General features: G+C 40.5%; 1 protein-coding gene across 5 annotated transcripts in view; it reads right to left on the bottom strand.

The window, feature by feature from the left end:
* Positions 1-4,905: 4,905 nt before the first annotated feature.
* The window catches only part of MGAT1 (alpha-1,3-mannosyl-glycoprotein 2-beta-N-acetylglucosaminyltransferase), a 36,990-nt gene continuing 23,672 nt past the window's right edge, over positions 4,906-18,223 (bottom strand). For all 5 annotated transcript variants that reach the window (XM_026720709.2, XM_026720708.2, XM_087928624.1 and 2 more), the window contains one exon: positions 4,906-9,395. In XM_026720709.2, the coding sequence (XP_026576494.1) occupies positions 7,982-9,322 (1,341 nt within the window). In that variant the 5' untranslated portion in view covers positions 9,323-9,395 and the 3' untranslated portion in view covers positions 4,906-7,981. The remainder of the gene's footprint in view (positions 9,396-18,223) is intronic.

The raw sequence follows: 18,223 nt of genomic DNA, 5'->3' as shown, positions 1-18,223 counted from the left end.
ATCTGCCTACATAGCAATTCGATTAAAAAAAAAAAGATTTTAACACAGTGTATAAACATCATACAATAGCCTTAATTTCAAACATTAGCAAAACAATGCTTATGAAAATTCAACACAGATTAGAGCTGTAATGGAAAGACATATGCTCAATCTGGATTTATATAAAGCCAAAGAACAAGAGACATTATTGCATGCTGGATAATTGAAAAAGTCAAAGAATAGCGCACACACACACACACACACACACACACACACAAATAAGCCAACATATGCTTCACTGATTACACAAAGGCCTTTCATTGTGTCAGTTAGTTCAAATGTCCCGAGGAAAATGGAAATCCTAGAACAGGGGTCCTCAAACTTGGCAATTTTAAGACTTGTGGACTTCAACTCCCAGAATTCCACAGCCAGCCAGACTGGCTAGGGAATTCTGGGAGTTGAAGTCCACAAGTTTTAAAAGTCGCCAAGTTTGGAGATCCCTGTCCTAGAAGGTCACATTGTTCTCATGAGAAACCTATACATAGGACAGAATGCCAGAGTCAGAGCAAAACAAGCTAGTTCCTCAATCACCGAAGGATGTGAGAATAAGGCTGCATGTTCTCTCCTTATTTATTCAAACGTTATGCTAAATATACATTGACAGAAGATGAATTAGAAGATGAGTGTGGTTTTAAAACTGGAGGAACCTGTTTTATGCTAATGACACTCTTCTCAAAGCTGAAAATGCGAATGATCTGCAAATACTAGTGAGGAGAATCAAGGAGCTCAGTGGAAAAAAACCTCAAATGAAAACATTTTCATTTTCTTTAAATATAAAGACGACCAAATAAAAGATAAGAACAGCAATGCTCTTAGAATTGACAATGAATAATAGAGTTTAAAGACACCTTGGAGGTCTTCTAGTCCAATATTAAATATTTATGTGTCTGTGTATCCGTGGTAGATACTCTATTTTCTGCTATTTAAGTTTGGCCGTGGAGTCTTTCTTCCTCTCTGCACTTGTTTTCTTGCAGACAGTTCACTGCCAAACTGCCAGGGCAAGCCACTGGTTTATAAAATGATAGCAAACCCCACTCCCTACTAGCACTGATGATGTTACCTAGTTGGGTAATGAATGTCTGCAAGAACACCAAGCTCAGAAAGCACTAAGGGCCCCACAGTTCAACTCTGAGCTACAAATAGTCTCTTCTATAAATTTGACTATCAACAGAAAAAAAACTAGAAGTCAAGAAATATGTCACAGATTAGGTACAAAGCAATAAAATATTTTGGGGGGAGAAATATTCAAATGCCACAATGTGAAATATACCTGCAAAAATCAGAATGGTACAAGCAGTGGTGTTCTTTGTGTAAGTGCAATTTGTATTTTGAGGGAACAGGAACAAGTACTTTGAACTTTCACATTGGAGGAGATTCCTGAGAATAATGAAAAGTCAAGAAACAAATCAATCCACACTTCTTGTTCAAAGCACAAATGTCCAGGTTCAAATTATTCTGTTGCTCTAAAATCAAGATTTGCTATGAAAAGTCAGCCAAATGGGCATAAGGCTATCAGAAGCTCACAAATGGCTTATCCCACGACTCTGGGACACAGCAACCATCATAAATGTGTAACATTTGTGAAGTGCCTGAATGATGATAGTGTGATTGTAGATGCTGAGACAGTCATTAAGTTGGAAAGCTGGCTGTAAAGCTAATTCTTCAGCACTGTTGTAAATTTGCATAGTTGCTAAACGGGGCAGTTGCTAACTAAGGACTATATGTAAATCAATGGGTACCTTCTAGGCAGGGGTGGGATCCGACAGGGTTAACTACCAGTTCAGTGATTTACGAGGTTCGGTTATTTACGATGTGCTTCCCTGCGCTAAATTGTCATCAGCACACTGTGTACCGAGAAGCAGCCTTTGAAAAAGCACTTTTTTCCTGCTTTTTTAACTGCAGCTGGCAGCTGAAGTTGAAAAAGCAGGAAATAAAGGTCAGGTAAGAGCCCGGGCAGGCAGGTAGGCAAAAACATCAGCAGACATAGAACTGGTTCTATGTCTGCTGCTCTTCAGAGCTACCGGTTCTACAGAGGTGGACAGAACCGGTAGAAACCCGGAAAGAAATCTGTGGCTCTCCTGATGTTGTGGACTGCAGTCCTTACCAGTGATTAACTGTGGCAGCCAAAGAGTTGGGCATCTTTATTTGGAGGAATACCAGTCTTCCCTTTGTAGTCCAGATTAGTTTTCTCTAATCTGGCAGCTTCCACATACATAGTCTCCATGTAGCAATGGACATCTGGCTAGAAATTCTGGGAGTCAAAGGCCACATATCTGAAGAGCACCAGCTAAGGAAGGCTGATCTAAATGCTTCATTCCATCAACTTCAAGAAGTACTGTTAATGGTGAGTGTAAAAACAAAAATCCAGAGGACATCAAGTGGCTTACCCCTGAAAGACTAGGGAAGGCTAGGAGGGTAAGAAGCCACCACAAGGATGTTCTATAGGTAATAGTACTCAAAAAGAGAAATGAGAAACTTCTTGGTCTCCTCCATATATGTTCAGAGCCTATCCCTTTCAGGTGACAACAATTAACCGTTATTAGACCAGCATTATGCATTCCTCAGTGGACAATCAGTTGCCCATAGAAAGCCCATAGACCAGGCCTGTGGCAGCATATTCCCATGGCGTATTGCTTTTCAGCAATTTAAGGGCTGGGAACACAGATAGGATCCCATATGGGAACAATCTTCTGAAATGCATGTTTTAGGTTAGTGAGTGGGCCACAAGTGCATGACTTCACTTCTAGTGAATGTCTAACCTTGCCATATCTTTATAATATATCCCAGGAGTTCACAATCTTTTCAGATATGGTATTCGACTTTTATCTAACCCTCCAAATGAAATCCAGGCTCCTTATTTAAAAAGGAACAAGCAAACAAAACTAGACATTCCTTCTCCTTCTTGCTCTCAAAACTATTATTAGTTGTCAACAAAAAATAGCATAACATCTGCTTGGAGAACTTCTCTCTGGGGCTTAGTTTGAGACAGTGAACATGGAAAGAGGGAAGTGCATTAGCTCTTTTCTTCATTTTCTTAGGCATACATATGATTCTGTCTCTTTTTCTCAGTACTACCAGAAAGTAACATATTTTTCTCTCTTTTGCAGACAGTTGGCTGACACTGGATTTGTAAATTATTCTTCTGTTTAATTGCTAATCAGTATCTGAACCAGCCACCAGGAAGAGTAAAAATGTGAGGGTAAAAAATTCAATGAGCATTGCACAACTATTTATTCTTTGGATGTTCTTTTCAGAGTACATATTCTGACGCACAAGAGCTGATCCCATTAGTCTACTTGCCAAATTTTTAATACCCAATGCCCACACCTGTATTTATAAAAGGTTCAGGCACTTTCTAAGAGCTTTAAAAGCAGTGCTAGATAGGTATTTTTTCTGAAAAATCTACAAGGAAGGGAGAATGGCTTTACCACTAGCCTTTTACCAGTTGCTGCTCCACAGGATTCTGCAAATAATTTTTTAAAAAATGAAATTGCTGGAGCAATTTATCACCAGCAATTTATCAGAAGCAAAACAAATGCAGTTATCTGGATTGTTCAATTTGAAATGGACTAACCAAGAAATAATCCCATAAAAAGTTAATCAAGTGGAATTGTTGTGTTGCATTTGCACTACCAATATAAATAGCAGCATTCATACTAAATGAATGCTCATTCAAAATGTACATAGAACCTGAGGAGCTTAGAATGCGGGAATTTCAGAAAGCAGTAATTTCTCAATTTTCTATTTCTCAAATTGCATGTCCCCATCAAATAAAAAGTTGGAGGAAATCTAAGTGTTTTTGATAGAAGATATAGTTTTGCTTAACAAAACAACACCGGCTGCCAACAAGTCCTTCCATATATTTTGTTTAAACACATCAGTACTGAAATGCAAGGAAGCATCCTGGAGCTGGATTATATAATAATGCTAATAATAATCTAGGGCTTTGCATAAATCGAGGTTGAAAAGTGTTGGAAAAATGTCAGCAAGGAAAGTGAATGGTGCTGGGATTTCCATGACAGAATTCTCCTTGTTGCTTTAGGGCAGAGTCTCTCAACCTCAGCAGCTTTAAGACGTGTGGACTTCAGCTCCCAGAATTCCCCAGCCAGCCTTGCTGACTGTGCACACATCTTAAAAGTTGCGGAGTTTGAAAACCACTGCTGAAGGGGACCTTTGATTCTTCTCATCCATCTTCATAAACCTGGAAGTAAAATCGAAGAACACTTGGACCATTGTGTCCAACCCTCTGCTCAATGCAACCCAAACTCTAAAGCATCCTCAAGAGATGGTTGTCCCATTGGTTCTTTGACTAGTTCGCCCTATCAAAATGCGAGGAAAAAAATGTTAGTAAGAGCCACGGTGGTGCAGTGGTTGGAGTGCAGTACTGCAGGCTACTTCTGCTGCCTGCCAGCTACCTGCAATTTGGCAGTTCAAATCCTACCAGGCTCAAGGTTGACTCAGCCTTCCTAGGTCAGTAAAATGAGGACCCAGATTGCTGGAGGCCAATATGCTGACTCTGTAAACCGCTTAGAGAGGGCTGTAAAGCACTGTGAAATCTAAGTGTTATTGCTATTGCTTGAAAATAATTGGTATTTGTCTCCCTGTAACTTAAACCCATTATCCCATGTCCCGTACTCTCTAACAACAGAGAAAAGGGTCTTGATCCCATTTGATGTAAATATATATTTGATGTTCCTAAAAAGACCGCCACTTTAGATGCCAGGAGTTATTCCTGTTTCAAGTGGCGGGTAACAAATGGTTGTGTAGGCCTCTGAAGAGATAATGCCCCCCTTTCCTTTGTTGAATTCCACTTAAAGCATTACCAACGCAATAATTTGCTGCATGAGATCAATTACACAGGCTGTCTGAAAAGGAACGGTTTTTATTTTATTGTGTAAAATAACTTTTTGCTTCTTTAAGCTCTTTTCACCAATTGTCAACATAAAATTAGTGTCTCTCCATCAAACAATCTTGATTCAAACATCCAGATGTGGTGACACTTATTTTTCAGCAGAGATATTTTCAGGAACAGAAGGCAGCTCAGGACAGAAAGGGAGAAAAATGGTAGCTGCTGGTGGGTTTTCCTTTCTGCTGGGATCTCCACTGAGCATCTTCTAATTGTTTCATCAAAATCACAAACTGGAATGGAAAATATGATCATTTCATTGTTGACTTAGGACAAAACACGAACACAGACAGTAAGCCAAAGGAGAGAGTTTGGGCTGCAGATGGCGTGGATTAAGTTACACAGAACTGAGGATTCAGGGAAAAAAAAACATGATGTACTATCTCTACCCTCCTATTTTCATTTCCCTGATTGATTGATTGGCTGACTGAGCACCAGAAGACAGAAGTGAAAGGAGGAAGGGACTCGAAAAGATATTTCCATTTTCCTTTCCCTTCCTCCGTAAGTTCAGTAGCTGCCTTCTACTGAAAGGAGATGGCAATGTAACTTGCAAACTGAGACATCGAGGCTGAGTTCCAGAGCATAATACTAAAAGTAAGAACAGCTCTCTTGCTATTCCTAGTTTTAAAAATGGCAATTTTTCACCCGGGATCCAGCAAACCTTGAAAGTAGGGATTAAAATAACCTGCCAAAAAAATATACCCAATTTTCCATTATAAACCTCTCCTCCACACACACCCTCCACATCCAGATAAGGTAGAGTACAAGGGTTCTGATGGGGACCACACTGTAAACGGATTACATTTCCGCATGTATATTCCGGAAGTTGTTAAAGGTGAGTAACATCATGCCGAAAGATCTTAGTTCTCCATGGAGACATTTCCATTTGTGTTCTATACACATTTCTGCCCTACTTTACATATTTCTTTTCAAATGGAAGTCTGACCTAGAAAATTGTTAAAACGGTAGTCTCTTGCAGAGAGTTAAAGTGAAATCAACGTAGATGAACATGTCCAAATTATCAACATTCCAGATGCAGATCACAGTAGGTCTTTTTTATTGTTCAGAGAGCCTCTTCCTCTGCGGCATTAGTTTCTTTTCTTTTTTTTCAAAAGGAAAAAATCTCAGGACATAAGCAGATGCATCAAACCACTCAAAGCAGTCTCCCCAAGGCACCATCCCTTATCTGCCCAAGGGAAAAACCTCCCCTCCTCACTGAAGCGGAATGCCAAAACACAATCTTCCTTCCTCCATTCATCACGGAGGGGGTCTTACACATGATTAAAAAAAACAGAAGAGAGAAAATAGTCATAAGCATTCAAATAATGCCATACCCTTTGGTGTGGTCTAAATTTTGGGCAAAGGAGGTCCGAAGTCGCTTCCTCATGCCTGCCTCATAAAGTGGCATCGGGAGAAGCTCAAGGGCGACTCCCAAAGGCAAGAATGGGGAAGATTGGACTCTGCCCCACTGAATAAGGCTGGGACTCCTTGTTTGAAGAAGTCCTTCTCACGAGATGCTCCGAGGCCTCAAGGAGTCTCCTCCCTCCACTCAGGGCCCACGGTGTTCTAAATAGGTAGCAGTGATCAATTCCAATATGGCCATTCAGAAAAGAAAACAGCAATTAAAAATGCAACAGAGCCACCAGCACAGTCTGCCTTCGATCTGGATGGAATTCCTACACCAGGGAAATTAAGGCAGCCTTGGGCAAGTTCTCCTCATAAACCTGGGAAGAGAACATGGCACCAACATCAAGCCATCGGTCAGCTTCCCTTAAACAGATCTACCAGAAGCCTCTATCATTTCAGGTTACAAGTGGAGGCTGAAAGGTCTGAATGCTCCCTCATGCATCATGACTGCGTCGCCTTGGGCCTTCCTCCTCCCCCGGTGCCATTTTCAAACTGAATGGCCCACTTGCAGCCCAACATTTCACATTGTGCTTAGAGAAAGGACCATTTGACAGCAGGCACACTGGCTAGAAGGCTGCAAAGTCAGTACCTTTCAGGTATCTCATAACCAGGTCTTAAGAGGAGGAGAAGAAAATGCCCACCTCCATCCAAAACTAAAGAGCTCTTTAGCTCTTTAAGCTAAAGAGGTCCCAGCATGGAGCTATAAAAAGATAGCACGTGGTCATGCTCTCTGACTACCCTGCCCTAATGCCCAAGTAAAAGCAATAAAAGAGGCTCTGGTCTTCCTTTCCATCTCATCTGAGTGACAATCATATTAAGTTTGTCATTTGTGCACATTCTATCTCCACTGTCCCATTCAATAGGGTTAAAGAATCTGGATATCTAAGAGATCAACATAAAAATGGCCAATATGGTCAATAAAGATGGTCCTTTTCAGGGTTCAATGGTCATCCAAAAGAACTTCCTGCTTTCCAAACCTTACAGGTGCCCAGGTGAGATGTGAAGCAGCAGCCAAGAGCTGAGGGAAAAAACCTGTTATGTTCTCCCTGCAGCTTACCTGTGAGTTGAACGCAGTGTGCCGGTTTTGAATCATAGTTTCTCGGCAACTTAACCAGCCTCCCCATTTTGCTTGGCTAGAATTTAAAGATATGTACGAAGTCTGTGGCTACTACTACCTGACTGAGGAGTTACTACATCTGCCTCATGAGATCACAAGTTGCTCTGGCCTGCTGTACCTCAACGAAACTGGGAACACTTCAGTGGGTCACTCCTTTGGTTTAGCATTCTCAAAATGCACCAATCTGGACAAGCCACCAAAAGATCTAATCAGCGGACAGGCAGCAATGTCAAGAAGGCAGGCAGGCACTGGGGAGAGAACAGAGAACCCAGAATGCTCCTTCTCACCTACCATGTTGGGGCTTTGGAATGCCCCCACCCCACCCCGTAACCCGTCCCTCCTGCCATTAACTCCTCCCCCAAATTAAGTGCACAAAACAATCCTCATTCCTGGAATGCACCTTGAATGCCACACAGGAGAAGAAAATACAGCATTTTGCCCCGCCACCCCCCACCCCTCCCCAAGCACCCTTTTCCCCGATGGGGTCCAACATGCTCAAAAATCATCAGCTGCTAACTCCAGCTGGGGTCATAGCCTGTCCAGTCAGGAGGTGGAGCCAGGTAAATACGGCGGCCTCGGTAAAGGAAGCTGACAATGCCCCGATACCCAGCACGGGGCACTCCTGATTTGAGATCATCCATAACCCCCAAGGCTTTTGCAAAGGCCTTGAAAGAGTCACGAGTGGTGTACTGCACTCGGACAGTACCCAACTCCCGGTGCTGGTTCCCCTGTAGTTCTTCCACACGCAGTTCAGGGGCATCGTAGACCTGGGCCAAGAACGAGTGCTCATAGTTCTTCTTCTTGAGGTAAGAAAGGTCCATCTGGGTGAAAGGCACAAAACGGTCATTGAGCTTGATGAACTTCAGATATTGGTCAAAGAACTGACCGTGGCTCACACCTTTACGGCCAAAAGTCATTGTGCGTGACACTTCAGGCCTGATGCATGAACGGCCCTGCCGCTGTTCAGGCTGTCGCATCCAGTCGTCCCAGAAAGCCTTGGGCCACTTGGGTTCCAGCTCGTCCCACAAGTCAGACAGCAGAAGCCAGCCCAGACCAGGGAAAAAATCAGTACGATAGAGCAGTTCAGGATGGGCAACGTCCACCATCTGTTCCTTGCCATTATCGTTCCAGGCAGAGATACACCAAAGAGTTGGGTCATCCAGTAGAAGTGGGAAACTCGCTTGAAAATATTCAAAGAAATCGGGAGCGACTTCCAAGTCGTCTTCCACTACAATGGCTGCCTGGTATTTGAAAGTCCGGAAAACTTGGCTCAAGGCCCAGCGATAGTGTCGAGCAATTTTGTAGTATCCCTGAAACTTGCGATGGTCAGTAGGCACAGGGATGTCACTTAAATTGGGCTGCTTGATGTGCACGATAGAATCTCCATAGGAGGCAATGACTCTAGCGGTTTCCTCATGTCCACAGTCCTGGCTTACAATGATGGGGAATCGCTCCTTTGAGGGACGGTAATGCAATAGTTTATCTAGACAACGGCGGACTGTGCTGCGGTCACAGGCAATCACCACCACAGGCAAAACAGCATCGGGCGATATCTGACTGCGATGGGGCGAGAGCGCAGTTGTGGGAGGCTGGACCGACACTGGAGCTGGCAGGCGGAGGGTTTTGGCCTTCCGTTTGTTCCAGAGTGAACTATAGCGGTAGATCTGATGTAAGAGCTCCTTTTGGCGCTCTAATTCTACCTCGGCATCCTGGGCCAGTCGGATCACCTCTTCAGTCAAGCGGCTATGGTCCGATAAAGACTGTGGCCGAGTCCACAGGAAGAAAAGGATCAGGGCGTTCCAGGCCACAAAAAGCACCAGACCCCAGACAATCAGGCTATTTTTCTTCAGCATCCTTCACAGGCATAGGCCGCACCCTCTCCTCTTATATCCACCCCTGGATGAGCTTCAAGTTGCCACCATCAACCTGAAAAATGAAGGATAACACAGTGTTAATGATTCATCTGTCTTTCCCCTCCTTCACCACTCTGATTATCGTCCGGTTGCACTTATGTCCGTCATGGGGAAACGTTTGGAAAAGGCTGATAAAAGTACTTGAATCTAGCCAGCCTCCCTCCATCATTTGACTCGCTTCAGTTTGCTCACCGGGGAAATCGCTCCACAGAGGACGTTATTTCCTCTGTTGTTCTCCATCTGAGCTTGGCGCTCTTAAGAGGAAAGAAAAACTCATGTGTGAATGCCGTTTGTCGATTTTAGTTTGGCATTTAATACAATCACTCCTCAGCGTTTAGTAGACAAACTGGGCCTTTTAGGCTTTAATACTCCTTTGTGCAATTAGATTTTCACAGATACACCCCAGAATGAGCTAATTGGGACTAATATTTCTAACACATTTTTTTTTAAATAAAATTATTTTATTTTTTAATAACAAGCATAAGCATACATAACAAAATAAACATAAACATAACACAAAAAACATAAAAATATCCTTCTTCATAAATTTACATACAGTGCATCGATTGGTTTATTTCTAACACATTTTTGAGCACGTGTATTCAAAATGGACTGAGATAGATAGATAGATAGATAGATAGATAGATAGATAGATAGATAGATAGATATAGATAGATAGATACACACACACACACACACATAGAGAGAAGGCATCTGAATTTCATTTTAATGTGTGCCGTTGTGTACACAGAAAAGGTCTGTCTGTCCGTCCATCCATATCTTTTAAAATGGAATTGTTTCTCATGATTTGTTTTAAATATCAGATAAAATTAGATTTTGCTGAGTGTTTTTGAAAGAAGCATTTTTGCTCTGAGTTAGATAAGCTGCTGTCTAAATGGTTCCCAAATGATTTTTGCACTTGCTTCTTAATCTAATCAAAGGCTATATATGAGCCTGCAATTTCACTGAAGAACTGTATGTAAGCAGGCACCACCGTTGTTTCCTAGTTCAAAATTACATTATGAAGGCAAAACCAATCTACCTAGATCAGGATATACAACATTTTCTTGACTAAAGGTCACAATTGCCCCCTAAATGATGTGGAATCAGTCTGAATGAGAATAACATTTCATTTATTTTAATTAAATTAAATTAAATTAATTGTGATTAATGTTACTTCCCCATACTTCTCTTGTTAAATGTAAAAGATTTTTTAAAAGCACAGGTAAGCAAGTTAACAAGGAACTTATATGCTTGCATTCATTTTAAACAGCTCTTGCATAAATGGAACAGGAAATCTCACCCAAGAACAAAAAATGAATTTGTGATTTATGGTTTTGACAGGCCAGATTATAGAAAGAAAAACATGATGCAACTTTGGAGAGAGTGGCTAATGTATTTGTACTTGTAAATGCTCTGAAGAATATCAGAAGCGACTTAAGATCCTTTTTGTTTATTTTCTATATTTTACCTCTAGCTCTTTCTGCTTTTTTCTAATTTTTCCCCTCTCCCTTTATGTTTGGGCTAGTTTTTTATATTCTTGTTGAAATGTTTTACTAAAAATTATGTACAAAAAGAAATGACAAAATAGAACAAAACAGCATTTTTAATATCCCAATATGCAGCATCACCAAGTTTAAAATGGCTATTCTTGAACAAGGAACATAAAAAATAGACTGCAAGATAAGCAGCTCAACTGAACAGAGACTCAAGCCCTCATCATCTCAAAACAAACAGTTCTCAAAGGGTGGTCTGGGGATCCCAAGATCTTGTCAAGGGATCTGCAAAATCAAATAAAGAACTATTTAAACACTTCTCCATTTAAATTTCCAATACAGCAAATATTGACAGATAAAACCCACAGGAATTACCATTCTTTGGAGCCCTCAAATAATTTTAAGAATGTAAAGGGATCCCGAGACTAAAACGTTTGACAACCACTGACCTAGACTACTAGAGTTGTCTATATCGGGCTGCTCCCGGATATACCTGGTGCAAAATATTGCTGCCCACCTGCTGACAGATGAAAGCTATGGTAATTCCAACGCTTTTAGTAACTGCACTTGCTTCTGGTTTGTTTCTGGGTGAATTCTAGAAGCTGGTTTATTACCGAGGTCCAAGTTATATTCAAGACCTTCTCCTCTAAATGCCCAAAACTGTTTTGGGTCGGGTGGTTTCTAAAGGTATTAAGTAAAAAAGTGATTAGAATCTGCTCATGAAGTAGGAGCAGGCCACAGTAGGAGCATGTTGTAGATGTCATCCCCTTCCCCAGGATGTCAGTGAACAGAGATTTGAATTCAGGCCTTTTTAGACATAGTCCTCCAACTACAGAGCAGCTGACTACAACTCCTTTGTAGAATGTTTGGGGGGGGGGGAAGGATGATTAGAGGCAATTTCTGGTTTCCATGCTGGCTCATTGCTGTGGAACAACCTATATGTGTTTTAATTATGTGATCTTTTTGTAATTCTTAGAATATTGTTTTATTTGTTATTGCTGCCTTGTCCTTTCATTTGTTTTTATTGTGCTATGAGTCACCCAGTATTTCTTTGAATATTGGAAAGAGGTGCTGTGCAAATGATAAAACCAACTAAACAAAACCCATCCAGGTTTTATTTCTATCCCATAAAATTAGGCTTTATAAGAATCAGAAAATATTATTTCAACTGTATTGGAGCAGACTAACATAACCACCACTCTTTTAGAAATTGTATTGCAGAGTTTAGAATTCCTATATTTAAAATCTTTCTTTCTTTCTTTCTTTTCATTCATTCATTCCTTCTTTCTTTTTCTTTCTTTCCTTCCTTCTTTTCTTTCTCACATTATCACAGAATAAGCTTCAGGTTTTCCCTGATATGACTAGACATATAAATGCCTTAACTCCATTAAACTTAAAAGAAGAAAACGAACAAAAATATATCATTTCTTGTATTGGCAGGCAGGGACATCCACACTTATGTGCCAAGCCAGGCTCAAACCAATGACAAGAAGACAAAGAGATTGTTCATTTCAGAAGTGCAGGGTGAGATAAATACCTTGATGAAACACCGCTTTTCCTAATTCTGGTAGACCTCCCAAATAGGTCAGTCTGGAGACAGCCTAAACCTAACTTCATTAGATTAAATGAACCTATTTTTGCCCTGGGTAAATAATAACAGTACTGCCTTTTATGTGAGTGGTGACAGGAAAACGACATGGGGATGATACTCACACATCTTTTCTGAATTATATCACCAGAATCCTCTTACTCTTCCTCAACAAATCATTTTCATCCTGTTTCCACCTCCACAAAACCTTAAAGACTTGACTTCAGACTAATAAAAGGGTTTGAGTCATTAAGTGCATTCTATTTGCATAATTTATTTGGAAATACAATTCCATCTTTTGGAGGAAACAAGTATGAACAGCTATCCTTTCAGAGTCACAAAACTCCCCTCTCAACTTGGTTTCTTAAGAAAAGAGAATGGTTGGGCCGTTGTTACAATAATATATAGAAGTAAATAAAACATAAAAAAAATAATTAAAAAGAATAAGTTAAAAACAAAACAAAAAAACCTCAAAGGGCAGACTTGATATACCAGTAAGTCTTTTTCTGCAATTAATTTTCTATGTTTCTGGGACAATTGCATATTTAAGGAACATTTCTTTCTTAAGCAACTGGGGCGCTTCTGTAGCAGTACCATCAAGGAAAAAAACTGGAAATATTCAGGATGGCTTTGCAACACATAGTTTATCTAATGTTCTACTTTAATTTCCATGGCTTCTACATTTAGGAACACATCAATTTGTTGACATTGAACTCAGAAGATAAACAGTTACTGTAAAAAACAACTGATTACCAACTAGAGGTCACACAGGTAGTCCTTGACTCATAACAATTCATTTAGTGACCATTTGAAGTTACAGTGGAAAAAAGTGACTTGTGACAGTTTCTCAAACTGTCTTGTTTAGCAACTGAAATTTTCGGCTCAGTTGTGGTCATAAGTCAAGAACTACCTATACCTGGGCCAGCTATTTTTCCTGGTTATAAGGAAGACTGCAGAATACTCCTTGAGCCTACTGAAATTATATACCAAGGCTTTGTTTTTAGTGTGGGAAATGATGTTTTTAAGTCAAATGATAGCTTAACCAGGCAGGAATCTGAGCTCTGATGCAAATGAAATGAAATATAATGCCTGACTGGCATTAGTAGGCTGAGAAACACCATCACCTGCCTGGGCACAATTCAATTAGAACAGAGGAGCTTCAATTAGAACAGAGGAACCCTAGGGGAGGGGTTATTAGACTCAGCAGATGTTTCCAGAAAGTTTGGTTATTGTTATTGTACATGCTAGAGATGTTATCAATATAAGTAACATTAGTGCCTATCCTCTGGTGGTTCTTCCCCCACCCCCCCCCAAAAAAAAAAAAATATTACTATGGGGAATTACATTGTTGGAAAGAAGTTAAAGGCAAAAATATTAATGTATTGTTAAATTATTCCCAAAATGGTGGAGCATGTCCTTCTCGCTTATTCTCTCTCCCCCTTCCCCCTCTCACTCCTTCCTCCCTTCCTCTCTCTTTCTCTCTCTCACTCCCCCCCCCCTCTCTCCTACACACACACACACACACACACACACACACAAAGATGTAGTGATGATTATGCATTCGTGTGGAGGAACACAAATATAAAAGCTGGTATAATGAATCTGTCAACTCTCAGCTTTTGAATTGGCTCTTCTCTATCACCAGAGAGGAACCAAAGGCGAGATAATTCCATGGTCTAGGATTTAATCTTCTGCTATAAAAACAAACTGAACAAACTGTTGGGGTGGGGGGGGGAGGTCTGCAATATTAATGGGGACTACTGCTAACTAAGCCCCTGTTTTAATGATTAGAATGGCAAGGTAGCTAACATACTTTTTTTAATAACGTCTGCTGAGCAGACAAGCATGGAAGGAAGTTCCAGAGAATATCAGCATGAAAACTTAAATGTAAGACGGGGATCATTGTGTCCTGTGATGCAGTAAAAATTAGGCAATATAAAATGGTTTGCCTGACATTTCAATTTCCTGTGACATCATTCATGCCAAATTTACTGCGGCAAGTGATATCTGGTTCACGTCCACTTCAATTTGTGACTTTGAGTGAATCAAGCTTTCTCTGTGCCTAACTTACATCAAAGCAGGATTATTTCAGGAAAAACTGAAGAGAATGTTATGTAAAGAAAAAAAAAGTGGGATATAAACTTAACAAGTAATCACTTGACTCTAGAAACTCAGTTGGTCTCTTCAAAACAAATCCCTGATCGTCTTAACTCAGCTATGGTCTCTGCTGCTTAGCAGCTGCACCAGTAGACTTAATTCCCCTTCAGCAAAAGTTCCAACACTGCATTAAGTCTTTTGGGAGACTCCCTATAATTAACACCTCAAGCTTGCAGGCACTTTGGTACTTGATCTTACTGCACTTTTTAAAAACAAACCAAAAGAAAATATTCCTACTTGATATATCAGGTATGATCTATAGAAGGCAGCCATTATCTAGCACTCTTTGTGGGATGTGAAACAAGTGCATTGAAAGGAAAGAGAACAGCCCCGCAGAAACGTCACATTTGGTTTACTCTATTGGGAACTGAAGTGTAGCCATATCTTAAGGCGCAACATATAATAAATAAAAAGTAAAATGAACAGCCGTGTAAAGTGAACTGCAGCCTTTTACAATCTAATTTTCTCCAGACAAAGTAGTTTATGGTAATCTCAGCTAGCACATCCAATCCAGACTAGGATTTCTGGGTGTGTGTGTGTGTGTGTGTGTGTGTGTGTGTGTGTGTGTATTTTGAGGTCTTCTTACGCTGTCAACCAACTCCTCCGCCTGGGCCACAAGCCAACTGGGAAACCCAAGTTTTAATACCCTTCCGGAAGTCTAAAATGGCGGGAGTTCTCACCTCTGCTGGTAGAACGTTCCATCCAGTGGAAAGGGCCCTTCTCCTTGACCCTGTCTGCTGGAATTGCTTAGCAGATGGGGTCCACAATAGACTTCTTTAGCCAGAGTGGGGCAGGCTAGTCCAATTTGGGTGACGGGTCTCTTCAGTTTTCCTGGCAAGATTTCAAAAGTAGCCAATGTCTGCTTCCTAGGCTGAGAGATGGACTGGAGCAAGGTCATCCAGCCGGCTTTGTGCCTAAGGCGGGTGAAGAATTCTTGGTCTCCAGCGAAGTGCCTTAAGTACTACACAAACTTCCTGGTTACTTTAGACCCACATTGTCAACTCATAAAATAATTCTATGGTCTTTTAGAGTTGCCAACAGAAAGGGAGGGGGGAGCAGTGTAACAGCTTGCAATCAAAACTGCATCCCATAAATGTTTTCAAGATAGTAACTAGGTGACCGAAGTTTCTGCCGTGCAAAATTCTAACTTGGAGAGCATGATTGATGACTCCTGGATATGGATGTGTCCCATTGGAGAATATGAATTATGATACACCCAGGGGGTGGGGGGAAACCTGGGTCAAGGGTGACAATGAATGATGTGTCTCAGAGTCAGCTACACCCAGGCAATGCCACACCTTTTAACTCCCAATCAATCCTTTTGATGTTTTGGAAGTTTGGCTCAAGACTCATGATTTAGATGGGGTTAAGTGCTGGAATCCTGACACACATATTTGAATGACATTACATCAGAAAAGCTGCTGTAGTAGTATCAATATGACTACATTTTGAAAGAGAAGAGTGGGAGGATGGAGAGAAACAGAACTAGAATGATTTCTCTGACATTCTGGGACATTCCCAGAAGTTGCTTTTAACAAAAAATGGCCCTCATTCTTATAATATGAACTCTATAATACGAATGAGCTCTTTAAGGCTACTAACTGTCTGAAGTTTTCAACAGTTCTACTGAAGAATTGTTGCTCATTTCAAAATTGTTTTTCTGGGATCATAATGCCACTATTTCTCTAATACACACTGAAATTTTTGAGACATACCATAAAGAAAAGTGCTTTCAGCACAGCAAAACGTGTACAGTATTCTGATGCGCAGACATGACTTTGTAACAAAGTACTGTCTTTATGTAACAATGCATTCCTGCACAGACATACAGTGGAACCTCGGGTTATGAACACTTCTGACCATGACCAAATTTGCTGACCTTCAAAAATTTCAGAAAATTTTTGCATCTGGTTGTGAACACATCCTCAGGTGGCAATCAAACACAGCTGCGGAAATTTCCCCTGCTGCAGCAATTTCCCTTTCTGCGCCATTTTTTGTGTCCGCACATACGCAGTCAGTCTTACTTCTGGTCATGACCAAATCGGGTTGCGACCGAAGTCCTGGAATGGATTATGGTCGTGACCGGAGGTTCTACTATACTTACATAATTTCAATTGCAAAGATTTGCCTTGTCTGATTTCAGCATTTTTCAAAAGTAACGTTCTGTATTTTTAGGCTTTGTGTTATTGGCCTAACTTACAAATCTATCTCCAAAATATGAAGAAGTATAGGTATGTTTCCTCATCAAAAGGATCATTAAGTGTTACATAATTAACACTTAATTCATCACCCATTAAGTATTATATAAGAAGCAATCTATTTCTTATGTGGAACTCAACTATTCACCAAAGGACTCTTGAAAATAGAAAACGTACTTCAAGAAGATGGAGTGAATGGGATTGAATTTTGGGGAGCATTAGAGGTGTGTGTGTGTGTGTGTGTGTGTGTGTGTGTGTTTTATATTGACTACTTTAAGCCTTATGCTAGCTTCCATTGCTTTCCTATGTCAACATGAAGGAAAACAGTGCTGACAGTTTTTAAATATCAGGCCCAAAAGAAGTTTAATTATTCCACCGCATATGTGTTAACCGGCAGTCTCTCAAATGTGGCTGAACTACAATACCAAATTTCCTCACTAACAGTTACACTGACTAAAATTAGTAGGAACTTCAGTTCTCCAGGAAGGTTATGGATTCGGCATAGGATGCAAGCAGTTTGCTCACTTGGCTCAAGAAATGTTTTGGCTGTCATCTTCCACCCACTTACCTAATTCCAGTCAGATTTTCTGAGAACTGCCAGTTCTGTACTTGGCATGGTAAATTCACCAAGGTTGGCTGCATTTTCCAAATACACCTGACCTCTGATATAAGCAGCTTTTTAGGGTGCAAGAGGGAAAGCAATGGAAATTACTGGTTGTACAATTTCAGGCTGTTTTGGAGAAAATTAATCATTAAAACATTTTTTTTAAAGAAAGCTAATGGAAAGCTCACCTTCCACAGCTCTCTTTTCATTTTTACCCGTTTAAAAGAGAAACAGCCAATAATAGTTATAAAAACTGGCAATTTTGCCAGATGTTTTTCAGCAGTATGAAAGGCTCTTCTCCTGGACCCTGATAGACCAAATTCCTTGACCAAGGGGCCCACAGCCTGCCTCATCTGTCAGCCGTGGCTGGGAGTGCTAATCCTATCAGGATCATCCATATGTTAAAAAAGGGTGTTACTATTTTATCTTTTAAAGCAGAGGAACAGTTTCCTATATAGTAGTTTACTAACTGGGAGAAAAGGTCTAAGTGGATCAGAGTCTTATTTTTTTCCTCCTCTTTAATCAACTGAAATTTATCCAAGCAGCAGCAAGTAACTGAGACTAGTCTTTAAAAAAAAAAAAAACCTCAACAAAGCTGTTTTTCCTCTAATAAAAACAAAGTTCAGTTCCTTTTCAGAACAGGAAACTAGATTTTTGTATTTGCCTTGCAAAATAAAGATTAGGATGTGCTGACTTCAGTATTAGCACTGCCTTTCCAGAATGTTCCACCTACCAGAAACCTTTTATTATGTTTCAATTCTTTGCCTGTGGAGATTCTCAGTCATCCAGGTCATGGTT

This window comes from Pseudonaja textilis, chromosome 2 (assembly GCF_049901715.1).
Source record: "Pseudonaja textilis isolate UNSWEBS1 chromosome 2, rPseTex1.2, whole genome shotgun sequence".
NCBI lineage: Eukaryota > Metazoa > Chordata > Lepidosauria > Squamata > Elapidae > Pseudonaja > Pseudonaja textilis.
Note: the sequence above shows the minus strand (reverse complement) of the source record. Positions and strands in the feature narration are given on the sequence as shown.